The 13,673-nt window shown below is 39.1% G+C and overlaps 1 protein-coding gene across 1 annotated transcript in view; it reads right to left on the reverse strand.

The window, feature by feature from the left end:
• Positions 1 to 4,314: 4,314 nt before the first annotated feature.
• The window catches only part of LOC134664019 (probable histone-lysine N-methyltransferase CG1716), a 32,054-nt gene continuing 22,695 nt past the window's right edge, over positions 4,315 to 13,673 (reverse strand). Inside the window, exons 14-21 of the mRNA XM_063520583.1 lie at positions 11,131 to 11,166; positions 10,474 to 10,576; positions 9,540 to 9,684; positions 7,868 to 7,969; positions 7,252 to 7,355; positions 6,478 to 6,630; positions 5,376 to 5,651; positions 4,315 to 4,541 (exon numbers count right to left, since the gene is read on the reverse strand). Of these exons, the coding sequence (XP_063376653.1) occupies positions 4,383 to 4,541; positions 5,376 to 5,651; positions 6,478 to 6,630; positions 7,252 to 7,355; positions 7,868 to 7,969; positions 9,540 to 9,684; positions 10,474 to 10,576; positions 11,131 to 11,166 (1,078 nt within the window). The 3' untranslated portion in view covers positions 4,315 to 4,382. The remainder of the gene's footprint in view (positions 4,542 to 5,375; positions 5,652 to 6,477; positions 6,631 to 7,251; positions 7,356 to 7,867; positions 7,970 to 9,539; positions 9,685 to 10,473; positions 10,577 to 11,130; positions 11,167 to 13,673) is intronic.

The raw sequence follows: 13,673 nt of genomic DNA on the forward strand, positions 1-13,673 counted from the left end.
GCGTTTAGCAATAAGTGTTTTATTTACAATATTTACAGCACTCCTCTACTAAAGGTCACTTCCCATTATTCTAAAGAACGGATAATTTCTCTAAAATAATTTGAACCTTATTTCTTAAAGAATTTACATTTCTACAGAACAGATGGGAATTACCTTCAGCTGACAACGGTTTTTCGGCCCTTCTGAAAAAGTGAGCTTTATATAAACTTTATACGACTGCTTATTTTAAACAAAGTTTGCCTCGACTTAAAAGCGTCTAAGAGCAACAAAACAGTGAGTTTCAAGTTAACTAAAACCCACTTCTCGAACATACGCTTTTGGTGTTTACAAATCATTCTCCCAAAATAACTTACTAAAATCATTTCAGATATTTACTCAAAATATCATCAGCCCGTTGCAGTCCTCTGCTAGACATAGGGCTCTCCCAAGATCCTAAGCCTCGCCACAGAGCCCAGTCTGCCGCTTTATGCATCCAGTCGCTGCCGGCCCTCCTGTACAAGTCATCCCGCCATCTGGCCGGAGGGCGCCCCTCGCTACGTTTGCCCACTCCAGAACACGCTTATATGTTTCCTGGGATAGCGGTGCCGTCATATAGCGGCCATCTCCGTACAAATACTACGACATCCATATTTAGCCGTATTATTTATTATGGAGACGGCCGCTATATGACGGCACCGCTATCCTAGGAAAACCGATCTTTACTCCAGCGGTCCTGCAACGGGCTGATGATGATGATGACTCAAAATATATACTTTACTCATTAACACATACTTATTTTCAAATCGGAAAATAAAAAATAAGAAAAAATAATAAACAAAAAACGATCACATAATTGGTTTAGGTCTAAAATGACTAAGATTTGCGACTCTCCCGATGATATAGGTACCTACAAATCAGTTCTTTAACACATTTTTATATAACACTCAGTCATTTCCGCTAGCAAAAACATCCAGGATTGTTTCCAAACATGTCACACAATTATCTCCCTTTTTTCTAGAAAATAAAAAGAAAAAAATATATATTTCCCTTAAAATATATGAATCTCTTATCTATTACTGTGTCATTCGGCCACTATTGTTAACTCATTCACAAATCTCATAATACTGTGTATGTACTTGGAAAATATTATATGCGGGTATCTCATATTCGAGTAGTTATCATACATATTTGAATAATTCTAGGCAATCCAGTCGAACTAGAGATCATTGTGATAAATACCTTCATTTACTGATGCGCCGTCGGAAACTTTCCAAAATTGCGAAACTTGTACATAGAAAAATTTCGGAAACTTCTGATACTTTTGTATGAGAATCGATATATTCCATTTCCAAAATGAAAGTTTCCTTTGTTATGCCTAGTTTTCCTGAAATTTCCGAGAACTTTTGGAAACTTTCCGTAAGTTGCACATTTGTACATTCATTGCATTTTATATACGAGAGTACATCACTCGCTGAAACTGCGTATACCAGAATAACTCATTTCACTGGTTACACGCTCTAGCGAGCACAATCATGAATTAGACACGCTTAGGATCTACTTCTAACTAAATACTACTACACTTAGGAAAATGAGGAGTGACTTATCGTTATATTTACAATTTGGCGCCCAATGCGATATCTATCGAGAGGACATCTGTATGTTTAATAACATCTAATGTTATTGAGCTAAACATATTTGTGTAAACTCAAAAATTCAGATTTCATTCAAGTTGGTTGAAACAAAATCTAAGAATAGATTTCTATTCAGATATTTTGGCTAGATTTTTTTATTTAACCCTTTAACCGTCAACTGACGTGCGCGGCTACAGCTCATCAACCTTCGATCATTCCGTCAAAGCACGTCGCGCACGATAGGCGTTAAAGGGTTAATGTAAATGATATCTACTACTACATGCAAGTAGATCAGTCGCTTGCAGTAGTATATTTATTTGTTCTTCTGTCTGGGTCTTTCATAATCAATCCATTAACAATTATTAACGATTACAATACTATTCCCATCAATTATTTATAATAATCCTAATCTGTTGTTTTTAACTCCAAACAAAATATTTACCCCCTTAAAGGCTTGCTACACGGTCGCCGACAAGCCCCCAGACCGCGTGGCCTTGGCCGGTCCCGGACCGTGTAGACAGTTGTTACCAACAAAATTTGACCAAAACTGACCAAGGACAGACCAAGGTCACACGGTTAGAAGGCTTGTCGGCGACCGTGTAGCAAGCCTTTTATTCATAAACGCGCTACAAACCTCAATTAGCTAATAACCATTTGTCTTTATCTGTCATTTTGACTTATGTATTTGTAAGAAAGGGATAAAACATAATTTGACTACTTAAATCAGGACCGTAAAGTTTTATGAATAAGGGGGTTAGCCTACAATCATCCCATTGTACACTGTCCGCTAGAATATTAAAATAATATAAAATTAGTATTATTCATTATTTTTATAGCAGATCGAACAGTGTAAAACTTTCACAATTTACAATTAGGAACTATCGTAAAAATCATTATAATTTCGCGATGTATATTCAAAATTCTTAAGAATAAAAGACGTAATTTGGATTTAAATCAGTTCAAACATGCATCAAATATGCAGCCATGAGAAAAAATCATACATTTTTATTTTACCTAATATAAGTCAGAATCTGACTAATCTGACTAATCTGATTAATCTTTTTACATAGTTTTCGTTTAAAAATAACTAATACATCAGTGATAAGCATTTTCGCACTAAAATCGCCACTGGAGAATCATAACGTTTTTTTATTATGAACTATGCGCGAAGTCAAACAAAAGTTCATGGAGTCAGAAAATTTTAGCTAAACATTGAATAATCCGAGGAATACTATTGTAAACTTCATACCAAAGACATAAGGTCAAACGATAATTGATTAAGAATGTTGCTGTCAGTATTAATATGTTTTCATAACGCCACGAATTCTTGTCCCACTAGAGCAGCGGTCGGCAACCTTTTAGCAGAGAGTGAGAAGAGAGAAGAAACGGAGGCGACGCGGGCCGTACTTTGTTAATATTTATGACTTTATGAGACATTGTCGTTTGTCATTATTACATACAAAATAGCCAAGGCCGCACTCGGGCCGCAAGTGACAGTTTCACGAGCTGCATACGGCCCGCGGGCCGCAGCTTGCCGACCGACCGCTGCACTAGAGTGTCATTCTACGGAACTTGCTAACTATGTAAACAAAAGACACTAGTAAATTGACATTCAGAGACAATTTTAATATGGCGGTTTTTTTACATAGCCAGTTCCATAGAATGACACTTAACGCTAAAAGTTCAACTGTGTAGAGTTATCAGTAAAAATGATCAGCTTATTGTTCCGTATGTCAAAATTAAACTCATTTCAAGTCTCGAATAGTTACATTAGTTCATTATCTTTACTAAGTATTGGAGTAACATTTATCTTTCCAGTCCAGTCTTCTAATACCGATTTACACAACATCACACCAGTTTCCTTTCACAAACATTTTTCGCTTAACTTTGTTCCGCACCAGTCGTATTTCAGTTATCATCAACAAAAGGCTCACTTGGGTTCAACAAGAATTGTAACCGTTATGTTTGACACCTCTGACAGAATTTGTTGCTATAGAGCAAATCTCAAAAGTGCAGTTTAATCTTAGTATACACTGGTTTACACCTGGGGATTGCACCCCGCAAAGTGCAAATCTGCCTTATATCAGCAGGGTGACCTAGAGAGAATATACCATGCCAAACATTACCACGTACTTAACGAACTTCTTGGCATTTAAGCCTAAAGGCGTGTCTCGATATCGCGCGGCGCCCGCGCGAGCATTGTTCGACCGCGGCAAACCTGTAGCGATCCGACGATACAGTAAGAATGTTCAAAAATGACATCAGCAGATTACGAATTTTTAAATTCCATTCATCACTTCTTAATGATCTGTTGCGATAATCATTACATTTACTGTTCCATAGAAACTGTTTAGTGCCGTATAATTTAATTAAAGCACGACACTTCTCATTATCCATGTCTGCGGCCGCGCGAGCCAACTGAAATATATACAGATCCGTCCCAATTGCGCGCGAACACTCCATTGACGCGCGTCCAAAAGCGCGATATCGAGACACGTCTGTAAATGGTGCGTCGCGCGGCGCGTGGCTCGCGCGCCAATGATCGAGTTGGCGCGCGGCGGCCCGGTATCCATTGCGCGCGGCTGCCGCGCGAGCATTGGCTCGATTGTTTGCCGCGCGATATCGAGACGAGGCTTAATACACCGCTCACGGGTTTTTTACACTAAAGAAGTCCCCAAATCATGGCTACGCTCAATGGCAAAGTCTAGGCAAGTTACAGTACCGCACTCATAGTAGTCCGGTTTATTCCCGGGGCTCGGCGCCCCCTTGCCGCTAGTCGGCCTCCTCGGCGGGGCGGCGGTACACCTTGCCGAACTTGGCCATGTACTTGCGCACGAACTCCTTGGCCTTGGAGCGCACCGAGTCCGTCACCACCAGCTCGTCCACGGACCGGCAGTGCTTGAGCTCTTTTAGCATCACGAAGTGGGTTAGCTGGGGATAGAAGGAATTTTAGGTTATTAAAAATAAAATAAAATAATTATTTATTTCAGAAATTAAGTTTCCATAATATAGCTTATTGGTATTATTACTCTTAACCTATGTTAGTGACTATCTATGTATGTTATGTATTTTAACTATTATAAGCACGCATGCTACTCCAGTACTTCCAAAAAGCGCCATCTATCCTGTCTGCTACCGTGGCTAGGAAACTGTTGGCGCTGCCGCGTAGCGCGCGTAGGTTATGTTTCGTTCATTTGTGAATAGTCAATTGTACAACTTTCACGAATTGTATCTATTACCGACTTACTTCCGAACTATCTCTACCATTACATAAACTCATTTCATAATTATACAAAAATGTATAGGCGCAATTTGGAATACCTTAGAAAGCGCAATCCAAAACTACACAAGCTTTGTTGAAATTATACTAATTTAAAATCTACCACAGAAATTATATCTTGTCATGTCATTGAACTTTAAATTGCTAGAACAGTATCGCCAGTTATCACTAAATCCACCGATGGACTTGTTGAAGAGAGAGAAAGAGAGAGAGAGAGAGAAAGGGTGCAGAAGACCCATCTTTCAGCACTGACTTTAGTGAGTTTCCTGCTAAAAAATGATATCGAAAGAGAGGAATAAAGTAAGCGTAGAGCTCATTTAGACGATGTGAGAACTCGCATGCGAGTTTCATTACATTGCGGTTTTTGATCGGTCGGTTGAATTGGATGTAACCGACAGTCCGCAATGTAACTAAAATCGCATGCGAGTTCGCGCGCCGTCTAACCAGCTCTTACTTTTCGACAGGGAAAGATGAATCAAGCTTACCTTTCTAGCCAGATGTTTGAAGTCAGCCGTGCAAGTGATTCGACCAGCGGGCGCGTCCGAGTGCCGGTACGGGTTAAGATGGTGCACCATAACCCTGGCCATGCTACTCCGGAACTGTTCCTTCAGTTTCCTCGCGGCTTCCTCGGCGTCGACGGGGGGAGATGGAACCGGTACGGGTTCGGGCTCGACCACCGCCACCGGTACCGGTACCGGCGCTGGCTCGGTCTCTTCAACTGAGGCTTCGGAGTCTGAGTCGGATTCGGCGAGGTCCACGATCTGGGAGAAACAAGAAAATAAATTGTGTAAACATATTTTTTATAGCATATTGCTTTTTACGCAATCTGATAAAAAAAGACTGATAGGTCTGCTATATCGAACAGCGACAGTGTCCATATCATATATGATATTCATACTGTGACAAAAAGTAAGACGAATGACGGAAATGTCAGGCCGCAGACCGCAGACCCGTAACTATTAGCAAAGAAAAAACGATTACTATTTGTCAAGGTTCTTTATGCCAAAGGGCAAGTTGCCACCCTTTAATGTAGGTGCTCGAAAATCAAGGTTTTCGCAAGCTTTTTAACTTTAAATTGATCGTTAAAAAGCTTCCGATCTGATTACGTAGCAATCATTGTTTACAACGCGATGTAGTATTTTTTTTTTCATCGCATTTATTCGTGATAAACTATAACGTACTTACACTACACTATAACAAACATAATAACAAAAAAAGTTAAACATAAAAAAATAGTTTACCACGAAATGGTCCCGCCTCAGCATAATGCTAACCCAAAAGTCAGCGCTGGTCTTCCGGTGAGACCATTTGCGGGTCACGAACGCAGCTGTACGACACGGCCATCATACAACTGAACGCGACTTAAGATCGGTTTTCCTAGAATAGCGGTGCCGTCATATAGCGGCCATGTCCATACTAAATATGGATGTCGTAGTATTTGTATGGAGAGAGCCGCCATATGACGGCACCGCTATCCTAGGAAACCAGAGCTTTATACTCTAGTTTCCTAGGATAGCGATCGCGGCGATCAGCGCCATCTATCTGCCGGTGGGATGCCGGCATGTTGTTGTTCGTTTTGGCTCATACCTTGAGTTCGTCGACGTTGGGTTTCCTGGAGCGCTGCGCCAGCTGGCGCACCTTGTGCAGCAGCTTCTCGCGGCGCCGCCGGAGCTTCTCTTTTGTCTGCTTGTAGCGCTTCACCTCTAGTCGCCCAGCTAGCTTGTCCTCTTCCGTTCGAGGCTGTCAAACGAACCAAACAATTTTCATTACGGCAGGGGTGCGAAACTCCTGACTTCGGGCAAACTCGGCTTCGTTCGGCTCCGCATTGCTCCGAGCAAGTTGACACAACTTGACGTCCCTTTGCGTGCACGACCACAGATAAGATGGCTTTCTAATTTTGACAACCCTAAATAGTCGAAAGGGATAGGGCGGCATGAAACTTCGATTTTGTAGGAAGTTTCCTTTCTGTACGCTAGTACTATTACTTATTCTGTGATTACGGCCTTTGTGTTTATCAAACAGTTTTGTTTACCCTCTGGGTTGGAATGTCACATGGCAGTCGCTTTCGCGAAAACTAATGCCTACGCCAATTCTTGGGATTAGTTGCCAAGCGGACCCCAGGCTTCGATGAGCCGTGGCAGAAAGCCGGGACGGCGCGAGGAAGATGATGATGAGTAGTTTTGTACAAAACTAGGTGCATCCAAAAAATATGAAGTTCCTATGTAAAATAATCTGTAGTTTGGTTATAGTTTTTCAAATGTTTCACTTATATGGACTTTGTCAAGTAGCTGTGATAACGTAACTTTCACGTAGTGTATTCTGTAATTATCCTGTGAAATAAAAAGTAAAATAGGTACTTACACTGATGGGCCGCTCAGAGACCAGCCCCGGGCGCCGCTTCCTCGGTTTAACACTCACTAGCGCGTGGTCGGGAATCAAGCCGTTGTGAGGATTCTCTTTAACCACTGCAATATATAAACAAATCTCATGTCATTTTAGGCATCAATCATATTTCCATCCGTTACGAAGATCGTCTACTGGAGTACCTTCTATAGCGAGTGCGCTGCCTGGTAATTCTTTTGTTCTACTTTCAAGCGTTATATACTTAATATTGTTCCGACTGTTCCGAGTTCATTTCATATTATAGAGCCTCAACGAAAAGTCTGACAAAATATGCGGGTTGACTAATAGACCGCAGGCTAGCAGCAGATATCGTCCGTCATAGCGATTTTTTAAATTCCTGATAGCATCTAAACTATCATCTGACAAAGTATCAAACGGGAGGCGATGACAAAATTTATTTTATTTTTTACACGTTTCGGTGGCTGCCATTCCTCAACCCACCAACGGAGCGCCAGCTGACGTCCATGACCACCAACCAATACGAGTTATCGCCCTGGAGGCGATTGGTCATGGAAATCTGTTCGTGGCTCGCGGTCCATAAGGTTTGCTGTAACAATGCCTATAAAAAGTGTACCTTCATAAATGATACCGTTGACTCCCTCGACCACCTTGCCTGGTCGCCTCACGGCCGGCGCGTCGGCGGGTATCTCGGCTTCTTCCTCTGACGAACTATCGTCTGCCAATACATTTAATGTTAATATTTGTTCTACATTAGCAAATTTAAATACAATTCGAGAGTTTTTGAAACTTTAAGTGGTCCGTTCAGACTTTCGTTATTTATGTTTCGTTCTTGGATAAAACTACTAACAGACAATTCTCGTCGTCTTCGGGCAAATATGCGGGTTGCAACACATCATTGCCACTAAGTGCTACGGGTTACGCTCGTACCGCGTAGCCACATCTTTGCCGTATGGAGCGCGTAGTCGCTACGAACAGTGTACAGTCGGGTTCTTGGCCCTGAATGTGTTAAATATAAAGAAACTTACGGATTTTGACCAATATTCTCAATTAAGTATACACTTTTACATAGTTTTTTGTACAGTGTTCGTTTGTCTATCATGCTTGTTTTAATATACTTTCAATTGCTCAAAGGTTGACTGGCAGAGATCCCTTATAGGGATAAGTTGGCCTTAAATGGCCTTTGTACATTATATATATTTTGTTTCATTGTAATTTAACCTGTTTTATGTGCAATAAAGTATTTACGTATGTAAATGTATGTTACGTATGTATATACATACATACTTTTATTTTAGACGATCCCGCCCAAGACAATGGGGTTGGCAACTGTCAAAGGTTTGCATAGATGGCGCCATCATAGCGTGCCCCTTTTTCTATGAGATTTGACTTAAAGAGCTGTGCATCCAGGGCATTAAAAAAATTGACACAATTATAGGGATTGACAGGGCAAGCTATGATGGCGCCATCTGCTTAATACTTCGACCGGCCAACCCCATTTTTATTAAAACAAGATTTTATAGACAAGTATATATTTTTATCTACACACATATCATAAACTGTCTATGATGCCTTCAAAATTCGTAAATAATGGCCCACATTACGATAAACTATTTTGTTACAGCAAATTTCTTATCTGTGAAAATGTGGTAATAGCTTCATTACTAAATCAAAATCGATTTGGTAATGCATTTCAAATTTCGAACATCTCTGAAAAAAAGCAATTTGATTCGACCCCTATTCTAATATCAGTTGAGATGACGTTTTATTCGAAATCAAATGACAATTGTATACAGTACTGACAAATCTCGCATGTAAGTTGGTATCGGACGATATGGTAATCGACCCCGACTCTAGTTTGTCTCTGAATTTAAAAAAAAAACTACGGATGCGTGACGTGCGTGAAAAAGTTTTCATTTGCCGCCATTTGACGTACAGACTACAGTAAGTTTATCTTTTAATTAGTTTATAAGTAATAAATAATTTGTTTTGTTGTTTTTAAAGGAACTATAACAAATGTTTCGTGTAAAATGTGCAATAAAGATATTTCGGAGACGCCATCTCATATCCGCGAGTTCCGCCAGAGAGCAAAGTCGGCTGTAGTATGAAGTTAGTGAATATATCATAGAAAGTTTATAATATGTGTGTAGATAAAGCAGTGTATGTAACTGTACATAATTAGGCATTAAAATACGAGTGTGGGTTTATGAAACGAATGAAATGAGTTTCATAATAGTATCACACGAGTGTTTCATTATGTAGCAGTCACATAAACTACTATAGTATACCTCCGTTGGTTGTGGGCGGCGGCGGCGGCAGCCACTGCGGCTGGCGCAGCTTCACGTGGTAGTAGTAGGTGCGCCCGCGCGCGTCCAGCGCCGAGCGCCAGTGCGACGGCAGGATCACCTCCTCAGGCGGCTGCTCGGCTGCCTGCTGATAAGTATTCACATCATTGTCTTTCCTTATCTTTTGATCATATCCGGCAGGTCTACAAAGGACGACCTAATTCACGAGGAAACACCGAGCGAAATGCAACTCTTAAGCCAACGTAAGCGCGGCCAAAGTACAACAGAGAAAAGTGTAGATATTACAAAGGTGCTAAGCGAATAGTATTGCAGGCAGTACATAGGGTAAATCTGCACAAACAGCTAATTTTCGAGGCGATTTCCTCGCGAAGCTCGTTCTTTGTTGATTTACCTAATCGGAGGTGATTACGTAAATCATACTGAATGCCTTTCCTACGATACGGAATACCAAATCATTCTTATTGATCAATAAGAATGATTTCGTATTTTTTATAGGACGGTCGTATTTCTCTTTTATGAGACGATTGATTTTATTCTCGATGTTGGCGGTGTTCAGTATGTCTACACATTCTGCTCGCCGAAAAAGCTAGAACTTAAAAAATCCCTCTATTTCGTTGTCTATGAAAATTGTGAACATTTAATTTATAGCTTGGGAGTGTGCATTAGACAGAGCCAAGTGGCGGGAAAGAAGGGAGGCCTTTGCCCAGCAGTGGGACATACTAACCCCCTTATTCATAAACGTTTACTAAAGTTGACAAGCCAATAATAATCGTTTGTCCCTTTCCGACGTATTGGTATGATGAAAAGGGACAAACGATTATTATCGGCTTGTCAACTTTAGTAAACGTTTATGAATAGGGGTTATAGCCTAAATAAAAGAAAAAAAATTAACGCTTGCATAATTAATTTGACTCACTGGCATCATGGGTTCAGCTTGCGGTGTGGCCGGGAAGGCGTTAGGCGGCATCTGCTGCCCGAACATGAACCCGGGCATCCCATACCCGCCCATCCCCATTATACTGAAAAATAAATGGTTCACTATAAATAATTTATCACAATTCAAACTAACAACATTGATAGAAACACAAATGCGTATTAACCCTTATCCGGACCGGACTGACTGTTCGAAAATACAATCGAAAATGTCTTTGAATACAGTGTGTGTCTGACTATGGGACTTTAAACCCAGGGCTCGATTCTACTCACTAAACTGAGCTACTTTTACTATGGCACCAACCCCGAAATCCCGAATTTTTTTTTACTTTTTCATACATTTTGGCTGATCACATGTCGACGTTTTCTATGGAAAAGCCAAAATTTTTTCCCCGATTTTAGGGTTGGGCCCATAGTAAAAGATGCTCAGTTTAGCGAGTAAAATCAAGCCCTGGATTTAAAGCCCCATGCCCCCCATGGTCAGACACACCATGTATATGTCATGATTGAACTGTCGCATAATGCTTGCAAATCGCCTCTGACATGGTAAGGGTTTTGTTATAGTGTGTTTAACGCAAAGCCAAAAGAACTCTCTAATGGAAGCATGTGGTGTTAGGTACATATAACCGTGGATGATTACCTCTTCCCAGTAGGTGACTCGAGCACCCGTATGCCGCTTTTAACATAAAAAATGTATTCGCTAAAGCACATGGGCAAAATCACAGATATTTCAACATAATTTCATTTTGCGTTCTTTTTTTTTTTCGAGGAATAAGTTTCTAAAGTCCATACACATACCACGTATAAGCTAAGTTTAAAATACCCGCCGGACTTGTTGGCGGCATGCCCGCCGGCCGGGCCGCCCGTATAGTGTGTAGGAGCCTTAAGAAGTTTTGCGTCATAATATCACTTTCAATAGATGGCGCATGAGTACGGTACCCAAAAAAGTGATATTCATATTATGAACGCAAATGTGTGAAAATGATGAACTACACTTTAGATTAGGCAGCTTCGTTCTGAAGTCGAGAATCCATTTTAGACTTTGACCGTATAATAATTGACTTATTCGTGTTACAAGCTGGACATATACTTTCTCGTTTCTATATATTTTATAAGGAAAACGCAAAGGCCATTTTAAGAAGAATATATTTTCTAACACTTAAACTAGATTAAGTTGATACTATTTATAGAAATCAATTGTATGTTTTTTATAGTATGCTGTACATTTATTAAGTAATACTAATAAAACAGTATCTTGAATATCACTTTCGTATATGCTAGAATTATTTTGACATTCCACAGATAATATTGATTTTTGAGAAATTATACAAATTTATTATTATTATTAAGTTCATGCCAAATTTCTGTTTCCATGCAAAAGTTTAGTTTTAAAATCATCAGTTTTATAGGATAACAATTTAAAAATTTCACAATAGATGATGATTGATGACGTAGTGGAATACTTTTTGTCAACATTACAAATACATATAGTTCTAACTTGTTTTTAAAACAATTTAAAACTATTTTAAAACATTGGCTTATTAATAGTCTTCTACAGCATTAAAGAGTTTGTCGATTATGATGATAGAGTATGATGCGTGTAATATGTTACTAGTTATAGGATAGCAGCGAAATGATATACATGGAAGTATTCTGTCCGCTCAATTATGACCCAACGCAAACTACCCCGCGATAGGCGGTACTTACAAACTGCTCGATTGGCAATCTCAGTACGCGACCGAGATGACAGTCAGTGACAAATGGCTAAATTGATTTATAAAAACAACGTTTTTTGTAATTAAAAATATATTCATGTGTCGTGAAGTGCTGCAGAAGTTATTTTAGTTCATACCAAGGACAGTGGAATCACTTTTCACTTGTAGTAAACAGATAACTTCAGTAAAATTTGGAAAAAACATGACGATTTGTTTTCAATACTACCGTGCTAAGCTAAAACGTAACAACTGCATACGACTTTCATAACAACATACGACTTTTTAAATTGCGAGGATAATAGGGATGGTGTTATGCCAAATGAAGTAGACTATTTTATTAACTTGTGTTTGGTTTAGGTATTTTATATATAATTATAAATAAATTCCTTCTTACAGATTTGTATTTTCCTTTTTTATTTCATGAGATGGAGCTATAAAAATACTACCTAGTTATTTCAAATTAATAATCAAATTTGGTATTGCCATTTTACATTACTTTCCATTCAGATTCCCACAAGATGCTATTCGCAGAGAACTATGGAAAAAAGCGTCCAATTAGAGAGACATGAAATTGAGTGGATGCCTGGCAAGATATCTAGAATGGTGTACTTTCGTTTGGGCCAAATACGTTTCGCCAAATTTCACTTCCCAACAAACTTATCGCAATAGTTTCATTTCCCAAAGAAACCTTTAGCAAATTCCGCAGCCTCCTCTCTATTAGTACCTATGTAAATTAATTGTATGCCATGTAATATTTTGGGACATGTAAGTTATGCTTAATGATACATTTGGGTTTACTAATGAATGGGCCAAAAACGTTTCCCAAAGTATCACATCCCAAACTATGTTTCCCAAATTATCATTTCCCAAAAAAATGTTTGGCAAAACAACTTATCGCAAATTTTCAGTTAGCAATAGTCTTTTTTGGCAAGTTATTGTTTAGCAAATAATTACTTAGACAAGTTTCATTTTCCCAAATATTATTTAGTCAAATGTATCATTAAGCATAACTTACATGTCCCAAAATATTGCATGGCATATAATTTACATACCAATAGAGAGGAGGCTGCAGAATTTTATTTGTCTGGTATTTAATTGATCATTACATATACATAGTAAAATGTAACGTCAAAAAAAAACATTCTTACTGCCAAAAATATGTAGTAAATGATCACTAAAATTTAAACTCCATTTTAATGTAAAATGATAACCAAATTTGTTACATCTTGCTATTCTATTGAAGCAAATAACACCAAAGTAATCATTGTAACCCAAAAATATTAAATAACCACCAATATGTAAACCACATTTTAGTTTAATATGTCATGCAAATTCTTTACTTCTCGTTATTCTATTAAATTAATTAATCCACTTTGATGACCTTTTTCTAGTACATAGTATTTCGTTTCTGTAAGGACCGCAGTTCTAACCTAACCTAACCCACTTTTCTAATAGCATTTCGATTCTG

The sequence above is a fragment of the Cydia fagiglandana genome, chromosome 4 (assembly GCF_963556715.1).
Source record: "Cydia fagiglandana chromosome 4, ilCydFagi1.1, whole genome shotgun sequence".
NCBI classification, from domain to species: Eukaryota; Metazoa; Arthropoda; class Insecta; order Lepidoptera; family Tortricidae; genus Cydia; species Cydia fagiglandana.